The sequence below is a fragment of the Dendropsophus ebraccatus genome, chromosome 10 (assembly GCF_027789765.1).
Source record: "Dendropsophus ebraccatus isolate aDenEbr1 chromosome 10, aDenEbr1.pat, whole genome shotgun sequence".
Lineage (NCBI taxonomy): Eukaryota > Metazoa > Chordata > Amphibia > Anura > Hylidae > Dendropsophus > Dendropsophus ebraccatus.
In genome coordinates, this window is record NC_091463.1 from 91,684,206 (window position 1) to 91,700,430 (window position 16,225).

The 16,225-nt window shown below is 43.1% G+C and overlaps 1 protein-coding gene across 1 annotated transcript in view; it reads right to left on the minus strand.

The window, feature by feature from the left end:
- Positions 1 to 9,491: 9,491 nt before the first annotated feature.
- The window catches only part of LOC138766410 (complement factor B-like), a 61,110-nt gene continuing 54,376 nt past the window's right edge, over positions 9,492 to 16,225 (minus strand). The window contains exon 19 of the mRNA XM_069943995.1: positions 9,492 to 10,705. Within this exon, the coding sequence (XP_069800096.1) occupies positions 10,550 to 10,705 (156 nt within the window). The 3' untranslated portion in view covers positions 9,492 to 10,549. The remainder of the gene's footprint in view (positions 10,706 to 16,225) is intronic.

A 16,225-nucleotide genomic window follows, 5' to 3' on the forward strand; every position in this document is an offset into this window, starting at 1 on the left:
CAATCCCAAGACTGTACCTCGCCAAGATCTAAATGGAAGCTGCTCCAGGAGGAAAGCCTGCTCACAGGCAAGGTACCCATCAGACTACCTAAAGCTCACCCAGATATTGAGCTACAGAGACTCTGACACCAGAGAAAATGCCTCTTCCTGCAGAGAGGCCTACTCCTCAGAAATTCTTTAAATCCTGTTACTGGCGAAAGAGTCCAGCAAATTCTCATCCCCAGGCGAGATGCCAGAATGGTCTTAGATGCATACCATGATCAGTCCGGCCACTTCGGAGTGCATGAAACAGAAGCCACAATCCAGTGAAGATTTTATTGGGTCGGTATAAAGACTGATATTGAGGGATGGTGTCAAAATTGCCCAGATTGCAACCTTGCCAAGAGAGGTTACGCAGATGCCCGTGCACCCTTACACCCTATCAGTACCTCCAGACCAGGAGAGCTTGTGGCTATCGACCATGTGAAACTGGCCAAAACAAGATCCAGCTAGAGCTATGCCCTCACCATGATCGACCACTACAGCAAGTGGGCAGTAGTCATTCTGGTGAAAGCCAGAACTACAGCCATAATGCTGTACCATCACTACATCAAGCACTATAGCTGTCCTGAAACCATTCTCTCAGATCAAGGTCCGGCATTTGAGTCGCAAATCTTCTAAGAGTTATGCCAATATCACGAGTGCAAGAATCTCAGAACCACAGCGTATCACCCACAAGGAAATGGACTGTGTGAACGCATGAATCAAGTGGTCATCAATATGCTGAGAACAGCCGCAATATCAAAAGCGGGCAAATGGCCTGAACTTCTGGGAGAACTAGTGGAGAACTACAATAATACCACTCATTGTTCTACTGGTTAAACTCCTTTCTATTTGATGTTCGGGCGACAAGGCTAACTACCTAAGGACAGGGCCTTAGGCATTCAACTCACAGATTCTCCTAACCTGCTACCACAAACAGACTGAGTACAAGAAAACCAGCGGAGAATCCAAGAAGCACAAGAGATACTAAATAGCAGGATGACAGAGGCTCACCATCGCCAAGAGGAAGACTATAATTAGCATGCCAACACCCAACCTCTTAAAATCAGTGACAAAGTCTGGCTAAAAGATGGCCACTGTTCTGGGAAACTTAATCCCCTGTGGGAAGAAAAACCTTACATTGTAATTTATATCCTGCATGAAGCTGCTGGCGTTTACCAGACACAAAAAACTGGAAGGTTACCTGTCAATGTTCACCGCAACTGACTGAAACTCTGCAGTGACTAGGCCAACAGCTGTTGAAGACCTTAATAATTATCCTGCTCCAGCTTGTCTGCCTTCCATAGGAGAAGTCCTTCTGAATGCAGAGCCCCTCTACTTACCTTATGGTCCTACTTCTAATCCAGTTCTAGCAGAGGTTCCCTACCAACCACCAAGAAATCCAGATCACCTTCCTCTCTACCAACCGGCAGACGACTGCTCCCTTGACTCTGCTGTCCTACCAGAAGACAACCTACAACTCAGAAGATCAACCAGGCCAAATAAAGGTCAATCACCAGCTTGTTACCATGACCGGATATATATTTAGATTTGCCCCTTGATTTAGGCCCCTCGATTTATTATTCCCCTTTATTGTTTTTAAATAGTGTAGTTAGTTTAGTTAGAGATTGTGCTCCTAAGCCATGGACTAATGAACTTCTTCCGTGGTATATATGTTACTCTCAAGGAATTTTGATGACCAGTTACAAAGTTATTTGCACTATAGACGATTTGATTATAATTTATTGCCTTTTGCACTGTTATACTGTTATATTGTTGCACTGTTAGCTATTAGATTGCCAAAAGTTATAACCCTTGCTGTGCTTAAACCTTCAGTTCTAACTTTCCTCCAGGTGTTACGCCGTTGATGTTTTTTTCCAAGTGGGGGAGTATGTTGTGTCCCACAGTTAAGTGCTGTAGGCACCGATCAGAAAGTTATCCCTTCAATGGTAATGAAGGTGCATTCTCTTTTTTTACCACAGGATGTCACTGTTATGTTTAACCATTGTTTTTATGCTGCACAGCTGTAGTCACTTAAGGGTTACTGTTTATGTACCACATGCCAGCCTATGAAAGATGCCGTTCTTTCTCTACCTATCCCTGTTCTCTCTCTATACACACACACACCCCAGGGTGACAGTTCAGTCTAGTCTGGTGTGTGGTAGTAGACAGACACGTATGGAGAACACAGATACTTTCTTCTTAAAGCACCACTTATACCTATGATGCAATGCTGAACACTAAAGAGAGGACAAGTCAGAGAACACCCCAACCCACTCTGTGAACATCTCTAAAAGTGCAGGACAGTATCCTAGACAGAGGAACTGATCCAGATAGAGCAAATCTACTGCAAAGGTTTATGTACTCTATCTCGTAGCGCAGTTGACACCGGATAATTTTGGACACTTTCCTCAACTCAGGTAACTAGGGCTGGGGCTTGTGTCCCCCTGGCAGGACGGGTAACTTGCCACTTCAGGGGAAAAGGAGGAATAGCGACAAAGGTCAAAACACGGGCACAAGTATTCTTCTTCTCTCAAGTATTCACTTCTCAAGTATTCAAGTATTCTTCTACTTCTAAAGGTTCTGGCAGAGCACAGTACTACATTGGGTTGGGAATCTCACGACAATCTCCTCTCCACTTCTCCAATTCTCCAATTCTCTACTCTTCTCAGCACGTAACCAAATCAGCAGTGCTATTCTATTCACTACCTCAGTATCTCTCAGCACAGATTCAGTGAACGCAAGTCTGTACCTCAACAGTCGCTTATTGTCTTGTATTACCAGAGATTTGCTAGTAAAGGGAAGTTTATTTATTCTACTGGGACTCAGTGATCATTGCAGAAGCAACTACACATAAATTACACCGTCCTTGGGTCATTTCCACTTTCTGTGGGTGGTGGTACCGACAGTCCGGGTGGTTCATATCTCCATTCCGGACCACCGTGATAAGCGCCCAAGGGACCCATCACAGCCCGGCAGGTCACCGACCATTGGGGAGCAATATAGCCAGCCACAAAAAACTAAAAGCAAGGGTCCCATCACCCCTGTGTGCTGAGTTAGCACTGGCGTCACGACAACCTCCTAACCGGCTGAGCTATATTCCACCGACCATCCACCATAGAAGTGGTGTCACCTGGAACAACTTAACAGGTGACCGGTCGCAGAGTAGCTACCACAACTACAGTGTGTGTGATTCTGGGGGGAGAGATTGGGGGGTGTTGTTAGCTTGGCTGGATGCTAGGCATTATAGGGGATCCCCTGGGCTTCTTCCCTCCTTACTTCCTGGCACTCAAACCCACACATGGCTGCCATCTTCAAAACCTGTTTTGTTCCGAATGAACAGTGCAAATTTACTAACTTGTATAACCTTCTTGCACCAGTTTATTTGAAGACATTGGGGGAGATTTATCAAACATGGTGTAAAATGAAACTGGCTCAGTCGCCCCTAGCAACCAATCAGATTCCACCTTTCATTTTCCAAAGAGTCTGTGTGGAATCTGTTTCACTTTACACCATGTTTGATAAATCTCCCCTATTGTTTTTTTTCTCCGCAGTACCCCTTTGTAAATTATAAAAAAAAACCTTGTACCATCCTCCAACACTTTACCCCAAATGTTTCCCTATTTCATTCATTCAAACTGGGTGATAGCGGTAATCAACTTGGTGTAGATACCTTTCTTAGACAATGTTATCAGATCACTAACATGGTCAGGAGACCCACTCGACCCTTGCTCTTGTGTACATTACTATCATGGTCAATGTAAACTGGACTCTGCACTCCGAGAGTCCTAAAGAGTCAACATTACCCTGGCTTGTTCTTAAATTATTTCAAGCCGACTATGATTACAATAAAAACCTACTAAATCTACTGTCTCATATACCCCTATTATTTATACTAATTCTTTGTCCCCTTGCCCCACATCCCATATACTTCAGTCACATCTTCAGATTATTCCACAGGACGAGGAACACAAAGGACTAGACGTTATTATGGCAAATGCTGATAGGTGGGGGGGTAAGTGGTTTAGTGTCATAGGATGGACATCTAAAGCTAAAGCTGAGACTTCCAATTGGCTTGTTTCACAATCCTGCTACTTGTTGAGGTAACAGCTGAGATCATCTTACCACAAATATATACTATAGGAATAAACTAGGAAAAATTATAAACCAACATGTAACTGGAGAACCAACCTCCCAGGTCCTTAAAGCGACTCTGTACCCACAATCTCCCCCCCCCTAAAAAAAAAAACACTTGTACCATGAGATAGCTGCTTTTAATCCAAGATCTGTCCTGGGGTCCGTTCGGCAGGTGATGCAGTTATTGTCCTAAATAAAGACTTAAAATTGGTCAAATTGGTGTGGCCTAGAGTGTCTGTGTCCTAGACCTGCACCGCCCCTCTTTACCATTAGGAACACCCCTGGGCAGGATTTCACCTGTTCATCACGTGTCTGAACACTGCACAAGTGCCTTAACGATTCAGCACATGTGCAGTGAATTTATGAACACTTGCCCTGCACTGTATACACACGCACACACAGCCTTAGTTTCTACACATGTACATGTACACTGCTCTTACACAGATACAGCTCTGCGCTGTACACAGATAACTCTGGACTGCAGACACAGAGCTCTGCGATGCACACACAACACTGTGTGGTGTCCCATTATTAAGTGCCTTATGCACCTGTCACAAAGTTCTCACTCAGGGTGCCTTCAGACCTACCGGATCCGCAGCGGGTCTCACGCTGCGGATCCGGTACCATTCACCCCTATGATAGCACATACTTGCAGCGGGATTGACATCCGCATCCCCGCCGCAGCATCCCCCATCCCCGGCCGCATTCAGCAGCCCGCCGCCACCCGCATCCCCCATCCCCTGCCGCATCCCCTCATCCCCAGCCGCATTACCTGTTCGGCGGCGCGGCTGCAGTGAGGCTCCCGGCTCCGGTCCCGCTCAGCTGATCTGAGGGCTGCAGGATGCGGCCGGGGATGGGGGGATGCGGGCGGCGGCGGACTGCTGGATGCGGCCGGGGATGGGCTGATGCAGCCGGGGATGGGGGATGCGGCGGTGGGGCTACGGACAGCAGGGGGGTTAAAGCACATATTCACTGCGAGTATGTGCTATCATAGGGGTGGATGGTACCGGATCCGCAGCGGTTCTTGCTGCGAATCCGCAGCATGAGACCCGCTGCTCATCCAGGTAGGTGTGAAGGCACCCTCAAGGTTAAGTGGTAATGAAGTATTCTATAGTTTTACCACTAGATGCCTAGATGACTAGTTGTTTTCTGCACAGCTGAAGGAAGGTAATTGGTTAATGTTCTGTTGTACCATGTGTTCTGTGCTATCCAATAGGAGGTGCTTTCTTTTTTTCTACCTATCCCTGCTCCCCACACACACTCACCCCCTGTAGGAGGAGTTAGTTAGCTCCCTGTGGGAGGAAGTGAGCAAAGCATTCTTTTATAGACACTGTAGTGTATAGATGCAGCCAGAGACAACCAGTTCTTCTACAACGTCTACTGTTACTACTATGCAGTGCTACGCACTTTAAAGGTAGAGGTCATCAAGGAACACCCCAACCAATGCCGAGAACATGTCTACACAGATCAGGGCAGTATCCTGAACAAAGGAGGAACTAGCCTGGATAGGACAAAGTTACCATAAAGAAGGCCTACGTATCATATCTCACAGTGCAGGTAACCTGTAACACCGGACACTTAGCTACACCCAGATAACCACAGCTGGGACTTGTAGTACAATACCAGGACGGGTAACCCGACACTGTAGGGCAGAAGGTGGTCAAACTAAAGGCTAAATACAACTACGAGTAAACTATTCAGCAGAATACACCGCTACATTGGGTTTGGGATCCTCTGACAAACTCCTCTCCTCTCTTCTACTCTACCCTTTAAGCACTGCAACAACTACCTCTACGCTACTCTCAAGCACCTCCTTAAGCACAACTAAGTTAAGCACTAAAGTCTATGTAAGGATTTATTCACCATGCAAAAGTCTACTGTATTATTAAATGCCTGTCAGTAAAGCTGTTATATTTTTACATCACTGGTACTCACAAGCCGCACACCTTGGGTTATTTCTCCCCTCCTCTGTGGGTAGCGGTACCGACAGTTCGGGTGGGTCAGTTGCCACTGAGGACTACCTTGACAAGAGCCCAAGGGACCCGCACAGACCCGGCAGGTTACCGACCATCTGGGGAACACGCTACCAGTCATACACAAAGACGATACCAACATCACACCTGTGTGCTGGACTAGCACTGGCGCCACAACACATCATCTCTGACTGGGTAGCGCACCACCACAACTGCATATTACACACTGTCTCATTGTACACACACAGCTCTGCTATGTACACACATCCACGCTATTGTGCCTTACAGACAAAACTATATTCATGAAACAAGCTGAATTTTGCTTGTGCCTTCAGCTCCATCCCTGACTGCTCCCTGTACGCCTTTCCTGCCCATGGAGACTCTACTGTGCCCCTATGATGGTGGCATTCAGAGTGCCCTCCCACATACAATATCCCAGTGTCGAACTGGGGTATCTGGGGCCCACCAGAGGAAATGATCCTAGGGGCCCACCAATGAAGAACCAGTGAGAAACAACATGTCAATCAGTGTTTGTGCAGGTTCTACAGCTGGGGGTCCACCGGAGGATCCTCCGGTCCTCTGGTGGGCCAGTCCGACACTGCAATATCCACCCCGTCAGCCACACTGCCCCCATATCAACAGCCACAATATCTCCTCAGTGTCTGTGATGTTGCTTCCATGTTTATTATCCATATTACCCCCATAGTGACAGTTCTAATACCCCCTTGTTTCCAACCACATTGCCCACATATTGTGAGACTCCTGTATTGCTAAACAAATAGCCCCACTGTCCGCCACATTGTCTCCATAATAACAACCACAATACCGCCTAGTGTCCGCCAGGTTGCCTTCATATAGCAATCCTGAATACTCCTTAGTGTTCACCATATTGCCCCCATATCTACCAGCCACAACATCCCCCCAGTGTCCATATCTACACCAAATCCTGAGCCACCATGTTCTCTATAGTCAATAACAATAAATCATAACACTAATCTGGGCCCATTGGAGAAAATAAAAGGAAAGTGACCATCCCCAGTCAGGGGACGTCACCTGTGAGTCACTGGATGGAACAGTGGATTCAAATTTTTGGCTACATCTGATCAGTATTGTATATGTTTTTAGTATGGCGATGTTATGCGGTCACAGTATGTGGGTGCCATCACGTCACAGTATCTTGGTGTTATGTAGACATGGTATGGTAGTTTCATCCAGTCACAGTATGGGAGTGTCATAGTGTCACAGTAGCTTGGTGTTATGTAGACATGCTGCCGTGGCCCGGGTTGCTGGGAAAGAGGTTGGGCCTGCTGGTGGGTTCTGGTGTGCAAAAAATAATCAGCAGTAGTACTCCAATAGAGTAGATAGGAGGGCCCTTGCCTAATGTACTATGTACTCTGCCGGGATATGGTGAAGGGTCTTTAGAGTGTTTAAAGAATCCTCGTACTCACGCATGGATGAGTCTGTTATGTCACTTAACCACCTTCTACCCCACAGTGTCGGGTTTCCGTCCTACTGAGGTAGTACAAGTCCCAGGTCTCTGCTCTGGGTGGAGCATGGCTTGTACAACCCTTTCTACAAAGCTGAGCGTCTTGTCAGTAGAGAGTGGCTTGTTGGCACTGTGCTCTACTGCAGGTCCAGTCTTGAATAATCCATCCCTTTTCTCTAAGGTGGTTGACTGTCCTGTTTTAGCTGTGTAGGCTAGGGTGAAGACTCCCTTTTCGCTGGTTTCCCTAAGAGTCTTGTCTAACAACCCATTGTGGTTGTACAACTAGCTGTGGAAAACAGGTGCCATTGTGTCACAGTATCTTGGTGTTATGTAGACATGGTATGGTGGTATCATCCAGTCACAGTATGGAGGTGCCATCACTTCACAGTATGGGAGTGTCATCGTGTCACAGTATCTTGGTGTTATGTAGACATGGTATGGTGGTATCATCCAGTCACGGTATCTTGGTGTTATGTAGACATGGTTTGGTGGTATCATCCAGTCACAGTATGGTGATATTTATTATTGATTCTTGGTTAGTCTCTTCTATATTGTATATAGAGAGTCTCCTTTGTTAACACTGAACAGTTTTGACAATAATTGGGCAATGTAAATCTGTCATTACTTGAGGGTGAGGCACCTTTCTCTATAGTTTGCCTTGGGCAGCAGAGACCCTAGATTTACCCCTGGGTGTACACATGAATTATGTGACTTTTTGTGTGTACAAAATGTACACCTACCTAAAATGGAGATATATTTACAGTACATCCATATTCGGGCACTTGAGGTCGTTAAACTTATGGTTGGGCCCCGACTTGGAATACAGATGTCAAAAATATTTCTATACTGAGCTAGTATGAACCGAGCCTTAGGCCTTCTTCATGTGGCCAACAAAACAACCATGGGCCACCCTCAAATAAAGATTATGCACGGTGCAGAAGGTAAACTGGACCACAATCGGAACAATCCAGGCTCTCGACAAACACATGGGGGGAGATTTATCAAACATGGTGTAAAGTGAAAGTGGATCAGTTGTCACTAGCAACCAATCAGATTCCACCTTTCATTCCTCACAGACTCTTTAAAATTTAAATTGGAATCTGATTGGTTGCTAGGGGCAACTGAGCCAGTTTCACTTTACACCATGTTTGATAAATCTCCCCCATGGACTATACAATCTGTGGTCATGTACTTTAGCCCATAGAATAAAGTGGATACAATATGGCCCACAGTTGTGGACAGTACGCGGTGTGAAAGAGGCCATAGTGTTACTTCTCCCTCACAAAGCACTGTCACATCTTGTGCCCCTTTCCCAAAGAGCCTGTGCCTCTCACTTCAGACACTTTTCAGCAGTCTGCCCCCTACTGTCTACACAGAGAGCCCTTATAACTTGTACCCCCTAATCCCAACAGAATCCTGCTAAGAAGTTTCTCGTCCATGGCCCCCTCCAGCCCTCCAGCTGTTGCAAAACTAATTCCCTTCATGCCTGGACATCCAAAGCTATAGCTGTCCAGGCATGATGGGAATTGTAGTTTTGCAACAGCTGGAGGGCTGAAGTTTGACACCTGTGTTCTAGACTATGGGCTAACCTGTGTCATCGGTATTCCTTATTGAAATGAATGAGGATGACCTGCAATACCAGACAAGATCTGTGGACAGGGAACTTGTGGACGTTTTTAGAAGAAAGCAGCCATGTTTTTTTAATCTTATGCAAGTCCTCTGGGATCCACCTGACGGGTTAAAAAACATTGTAGACGATCAGAATGACGTAAGTAGATTTCCAAAAACTTGAGGTCTCTGATAGTCAGACAGTTTCTTTTCTATAGATCTAGTGGATTATATGAATCATAAGATTACCAGGAGGCTCTCAGTAATTCTTGGTATACTTTGGTTTATTTTGGTATTTGTTTATTACAGTATATTAGTATATTTACAATAAATTAGGAGCTTCATAGGATAATTCAGATTTTTTTGTGTGTACTGCCGTCGTTCACTTTATTTTAAGGTGGTCTTGTTCAGTTGCCAATCCGCCAGGATTGTGAGGAGAGACCTGGCCAGGCTTGAGTAACAAAATACTCATTCTACAGGGTATAATAATGTCTAGAAGACCCAACGGGACACACGTAACTTCACCACAGTGACAGGAACATTACTTTATTACTTAATGCAAAGTAAAATAATTGGGGACAATCTTCTCCTCTACTCCTCACAGCAATGTCATAAGTGTGGGGTCCGTGAGGTGTAGCCACATGGGCAATGGCAATAGGATTTCTGTGAGTCCACTATCTTGCAACCATCAGTGGCTGGAGAATTGAGCTCCTACCATGAACTGTCTCAGCTAATTTCTCCCCTCTGTCTCTCTGTGGAGTCTTGTCGAGTTGGGTCCTCGTATCGCTTCTCTCAACTTAAATAAGGAAACATTTGGGGCAAAGTGTTGGAGGATAGCACAGGCCGGTACAAGCTTTCCTATTATGATGTAAAAACACTTCACACACATTGTATTGAGTAAAACAGGTTAAACGGGGCCCCATGTATGAATATTTGTTGAGGCAATAAACAGGGGGGTTACCCACAAGAGCCAATCAGATTACAGTTTAATTTCTTCTTTAGAAGCAGAAACCATGTACTGTCTGTACACGTTATTATACAAGAAGCAAACTTTAAATTTTCTTCCCCCATATTACTGGTTTGTGCTCATTATGGCTGACACAATGTAAAGGAGCCTAATAGGTTAACTCTAGAAGTCCTGTCTATATAATCCCAGTAGTACATGTATTGTATCTGTGATCCCATATTGCTGTGTATAATGTAGTGCTGGGGATATTTTATTACTGTCACTTCCTAAAGTCTCTTTTTCCAGTGTGTCCAACCAAATCTTAGGCCAATGGAGCGGCCCCAGTCATTGCCTGCATGGTTCCATCGCTTGGAAGCTTTAGGCCAGGAACTCCAGCTCTGGCACCTTTTCCTTCAGCCAATCCACCATATGGAACAGATCAGTATGGAAGTCCCGGGACAGCGGTGATACCGGGTCTTGTTTTCTTTTAGTTCCATCACAGCTGTTGATTGTTCCCCAACTAATAACGCCCACCTAAATGGTAAAGGAGACGTGAGGTCAGTACAAACCCTACAATCACCAACGAATAATACAAGAAGTGTACAGTGCTATGCAAAAGTACGGAAATAGAAGCGTTAATAGGTTAATATTTTTATCAATTAACAGAGGAGACTAAAATCAGTATTTGATTTCATTGGTCAACAGCCAAAAAGGTTCCGACATGAAAACAGTTGAACTTAACTAATTTTGGGGTGCTGAGATCGAAAATGATGATCAAATTTTGAAATTGGCTCTAATTTTCAAGATATAGACGTACTTTCTATACTTCTCATAGCCTGTGATACAATACTAGGAAAAGTTTGCATCATTAGTATTGCATCATCAACTGGTATATTGCATCATCTTATGGTGCGTTTACACAGAGAGATTTATCTGACAGATTTTGGAAGCCAAAGCCAGGAATGGATTTGGAAAGAGGAGATATCTCAATCTTTCCTTTACGACCTGTTCCCTATTCATAGTCTGTTCCTGGCTTTGGCTTTAAAAAATCTGTCAGATAAATCTCTCTGTGTAAACACACCATTAGAATGACCAATAGTTATGGTATAAGGCTAGGTTCACACTGCTTTTTTGCTATCCGTGTTTTTTATCCTTTTTTTGCGAAAAACGGATGAAAAAAAAATTGCATTTGTGTGCGTTTTTCCATTGACTTCCCTTATTAAAAAAAAAACGGATACGTTTTTTTTTTAACGGACACAAAAGTAGTGTCAACACTACTTTTGTGTCCGTTTAAAAAAAAACGGATCAGTTTCGATCCTTTTTTTTTTATAATGGAAGTCAATGGAAAAGCGGATCAAAATGGATGCACACAAATGCATGTTTTTTTCATCAGTTTTTCGCAAAAAACGGACGAAAAACACGGATTGCAAAAAACTGTGAACTTAGCCTAAGGTATTGGGGTAAATGGAACCCTTCAATGCTTGCAGATTACTGTTGGACAGTTATCAGAGACAATCCCATGTATGTATACAAAAGACGTGTAAATGCACCGAGAAGCCATTGAATAAGGACCTCCATTTCAGAGTTCAATAAACATAATTAATTTGTAAAAATTCTTGGATCTGCCTGTAAATTGTAGTTGATTTCAGATAGAACTAAGTTTCCTATGAACATATTTCAAAAGTTTATGAACAGTAAACTTGCTTCCTTGTGATTGCAGAAGTAATAAATATGTCGGCTATTATACTGTATTCTATACAATTCACAGTAACATGAGAACTCTTCCATATCATAGAAACTAGAGACAATTCACATTTTTCCTTGTGATATTTGAATTCAGCACATAAAAATCATTAAGAAATGGCTAATTTTATTTCTGAACCAAACAACTTTTGAAAATTTGTTGACCAGTGTTATCGCCCTTTCTCTTCTAGGTATGATTTCTTCTAGGTATCTTGTACAGGGATTATAGTCCAGTGTATGAGTTTCATTTTTGAGTTGTCTTTTTTTTTTTCCTCTTTGCCTTATAAAGCCATAATTTTTTTGGTTTTTCCATCTATAGAGACATATGGTGGTTCGTTTTTCCCGAGACCAATTGTACTTGGTAATGATGCTTTCTATTTCTAAATTTAAAAAAAAAATGCAAGTTGGAGGAGGGGGGTTTCTTCTTTACATTGTTCACTGTGTGGTCACACTTACATGCTATCTTGCTTCTTTAGGTCAGTACGATTACAATGATACCCAATTTGTGTAGTTTCTTGCAATTTAAGAGGCAGGTCTTTGATGAATGCCCCAGACAGCCACTGGGTATGAAGTAGGCAGGACCCCAAACCTGCTTTATACACCCCTAACAACCACACTACGTACCAGGACATCAAGGGGTTAATCAGTTATACCAAACAAGTGCTAATAACAATAATTGGTAGGTTCGAACACTTAAAGAAGAAAAAGGCTTAAAACTGGGTGCGGAACAGCCAAACTCTGAAGGAAATATAAAGTATTAAAATACAGTTTCATGTCACAGGTCATAAGCACACCAAGACTGAGCACAGCAACAAGACGTACGGTGTAAGCAAGGTCTCTCCTAGACAAAAATGTTAAAGCAGATTGGGCTTTCAAAATATGGCGTCCACACTCTATAAAAAAAAATTCAGTAAATGTAGTTTGTAAGAATGGTGTCCTCAATGCTGAGAAATTCAGGCACAAAGCTGTAGCTTTGAGTTAAAGCTCTGAAAACAGCCTATTTCCATATGCCCTATTAGTATTTGTTTAATAAATATCCTATAAGGGGAGGAGCCACTGGGTGACCTATGGAGGAAAGTATGGCTGACAGGAAGTAGCTGTCTGACAGGTATTCCCTACCCTAGAGGCTCATGGTAGATGAGGCCTGGAGCACATACTGCTGCACATATAGGAGAATGATCTATTATGGCGTTTTGCCAAGATTTCGAGTGTGTTTATAGATGGTGTCTTCCTGTTGACTATCTCTTGTAGAGGAGACAGAAGGGCATCAACCCTGCCCTGTTTGTTGGCATATAATGCCCATGAAGGGGGGAAAATACATACTATGTGACAAGAGATAACGCACACTATAATGCTTATGAGCACCCTCCACACTTCCGAGCTCCACCAGTCCGGACAAAACATCCAATATATACAATAGTAGTGAAGGAAAAGAGTGATTTGCTCACCATATAGCCGCCAACTTCGGGTTACGAAACCCACTGTGCTCCAATTATAAGGAGCAATATACTCACAGAGTCGATATGACTTGAATCTTTTTTATTTTCTTCTCTTTAAAGTTAATGCAGCAAAAAGTTTACATGCTCACAGCTGATGTTACTCTCAGACTCGGACGCCCAAGTACGTCCTCCTCGCGGACGTTTCGGAGGATACAGACTCCTCCTTCCTCATGCGCGAGGACGTAAGGGAGAGGGCGGGATTATAATGAATCAACATTTAACCCTGTAGATATCGCTGGTGAGTAATATGACATGTAATATAACGCAATGCTACAAATTCATTATAATACGCATGAAAGTTGGGTGGGACTAAAGGTAATAACTATACGTGCTCTATATTTACAAAAATGCACTAAAACTGCATACTTCATTGAGTCCGTTAGGGCTCAATGTTTCTAATTTGGAAATCCAATATGTCTCACAACGGAGTAACCGCTTGCGGTTCTCCTCTCTGTCTGCACAAAGCTCAACCTGCTCCACAATTTGCCATCGTAAATCGCAGATGTTATGTCGATTTTCGGAGAAGTGTCTCGCAACTGTTGTCTCCCCGAACAGTCTCTGCTCTTCATCTTTTCTACTCTCTTGTTTAGTGTCAAACTTACGTATAGCTGTTTTATGTTCGTTGAGGCGAATTTTTATCGGGCGGCTCGTCTGTCCGACATACCCTAGTCCACAGGGACATTTAAGGAGATACACCACATTTTTATCGTTACAGGTAAAAAAAACCTTTCACTGGATATTTGGTGCCTTTTCTAGGGTGGCTAATGTACTCCCCTTTTATAATGGCACTACAGTGTTGGCAAGATAGGCAGCTAAATGTGCCTTTACGTCTGCTGGCTAGAAATGTCTGTTTAGAGATTTTCTTTTTTGCTATATCACCTCTAATTAATTTGTTACACAGTGACTTATTTTTTCTATAGCAGAAAATCGGATTCTCTCTAAAGATATTATTATACTTCGGATCACTTTTTAGTAGATCCCAATGTTTCAAAACACATTTTCTGATAATATCAGCATGTCGGTCATAAGTAGTACAAAATACCAATTTTTCTTTTTTATCTGTTCTCGTATGTTTTTTCCTTAAATCATTTCTCTGTAACTTTCTTACTTCTTTTTCTGTTCTTTCAATCTCATTCTTATTATAACCTCTTTCTTCAAATTTCTCCTTAATTTTCTCTGCATTTTTCTTATACTCATTCTCTGTACTAGCTATACGTCTTGCTCTAATGAACTGTGATTTGGGTAAACTTTTAAAGACATGGGGGGCATGTTGGCTTTCTCGATGTAACATATTATTACGATCGGTTGGTTTAGAAAACATCGTTGTTTCAAACCCTGTATCCTGTTTTATGATCTCTACATCCAAAAAATGGATTTTAACAGGATTGTATTCCAATGTAAATTTTATGGACTCGTGACATTTATTTAAAGTCTCCACGAATGCCAATAAGGAAGATTCGTCCGACGTCCAGAGCAGGCACACGTCATCCACGTATCTCACCCACGTGGACGACGTGGGCATGGTCGGGACGACGAACGTCTCCTCAAAGGCATGCATAAAGATGTTGGCTAAACTTGGGGCTACCGATGACCCCATTGAAACACCATGGGTCTGCAGAAAAAAGTCGTCATCAAATCTAAAGTAATTCTTGCTCAGGACAAGTTCTAGCAATCCCATAAGGAAATTTATCATATTATTACTCAGCTTGATATCTTTGTTCAGTTGTTCTCTGATACATGCCATGCCCTCATCTTGTGGGATGTTAGTATATAAACTCTGCACATCAAGTGTGCAGAGATAAGTAACTTCTTTAGTGTTTATTTGTTCCATCACATTGAGGAAATGGCACGTATCAACGAGACATCTGTCTAATTTCTTCACAATATCCTGTAAAAAGGAATCAACGTATACTGACAGGGACTGCAGCAGCGACCCGGAGCCTGAAACAATAGGCCGTCCGGGTGGGCTGCTGCAGTCCTTGTGTATCTTAGGTAGGAGATACAGAATGGGGACACGGGGGGTCTCTACGTATAAAGCATCTGCTGTTTTTTGCTGAATGACACCACCTACCACTCCTTCATTTATGAAGGAATCTACTTCAGCTTTAAACCGCGTTGTAGGATCTCCCGGTAGTTTACGGTATGTTTTAACATCTGTTAGTTGGCGTAGGGCTTCAGCGACGTAGGAGGTGCGATTCTGCACAACAATCGCACCTCCCTTGTCGGCCCTCTTAATGACTATGGAGGTGTCATTCTGCAAACCATTCAAAGCTTCCATTTCATCTTTAGTCAGATTGACTTGTTTGGCAGTCGCATGATCCCATAAAACATGGGCATCCTGCAATACCATGCGTTCAAACATGTTTAAAGAATCATTCTGTACAACAGGATCAAAGGAACTTTTTTGGTATAGGGCATTAGGTATTATATCTAAGGGAGAAGTGTGACCTTTCTCAGACCTCTTTACATCAAAGAAATGGATTTTCAACCGTAGTTGTCTGCAAAATTTGTAAAAGTCAACCTGAAAGTCAAATTCAGTAATGTCCTTTGTGGGGACAAACCCCAAACCCTTATTTAACACTTTAATTTCATTGTCATTAAGTGTCCGGTCTGAAAGGTTTACAACCAAATTTTTTTCTTTAGAAAAACACATAGTGTTTATTTTTTCTTTTTTTCTTTCACAATGCGTTTTTCTTTTCCTTTTCCTGTGGTATTCTTTGGAACTATTGTCCCTTCTGATGGAGTTAATGGCGATACGCGCGATTATCTACTTAATCGCGTATATACGTGGGCGGATGAACGTAGACAAATA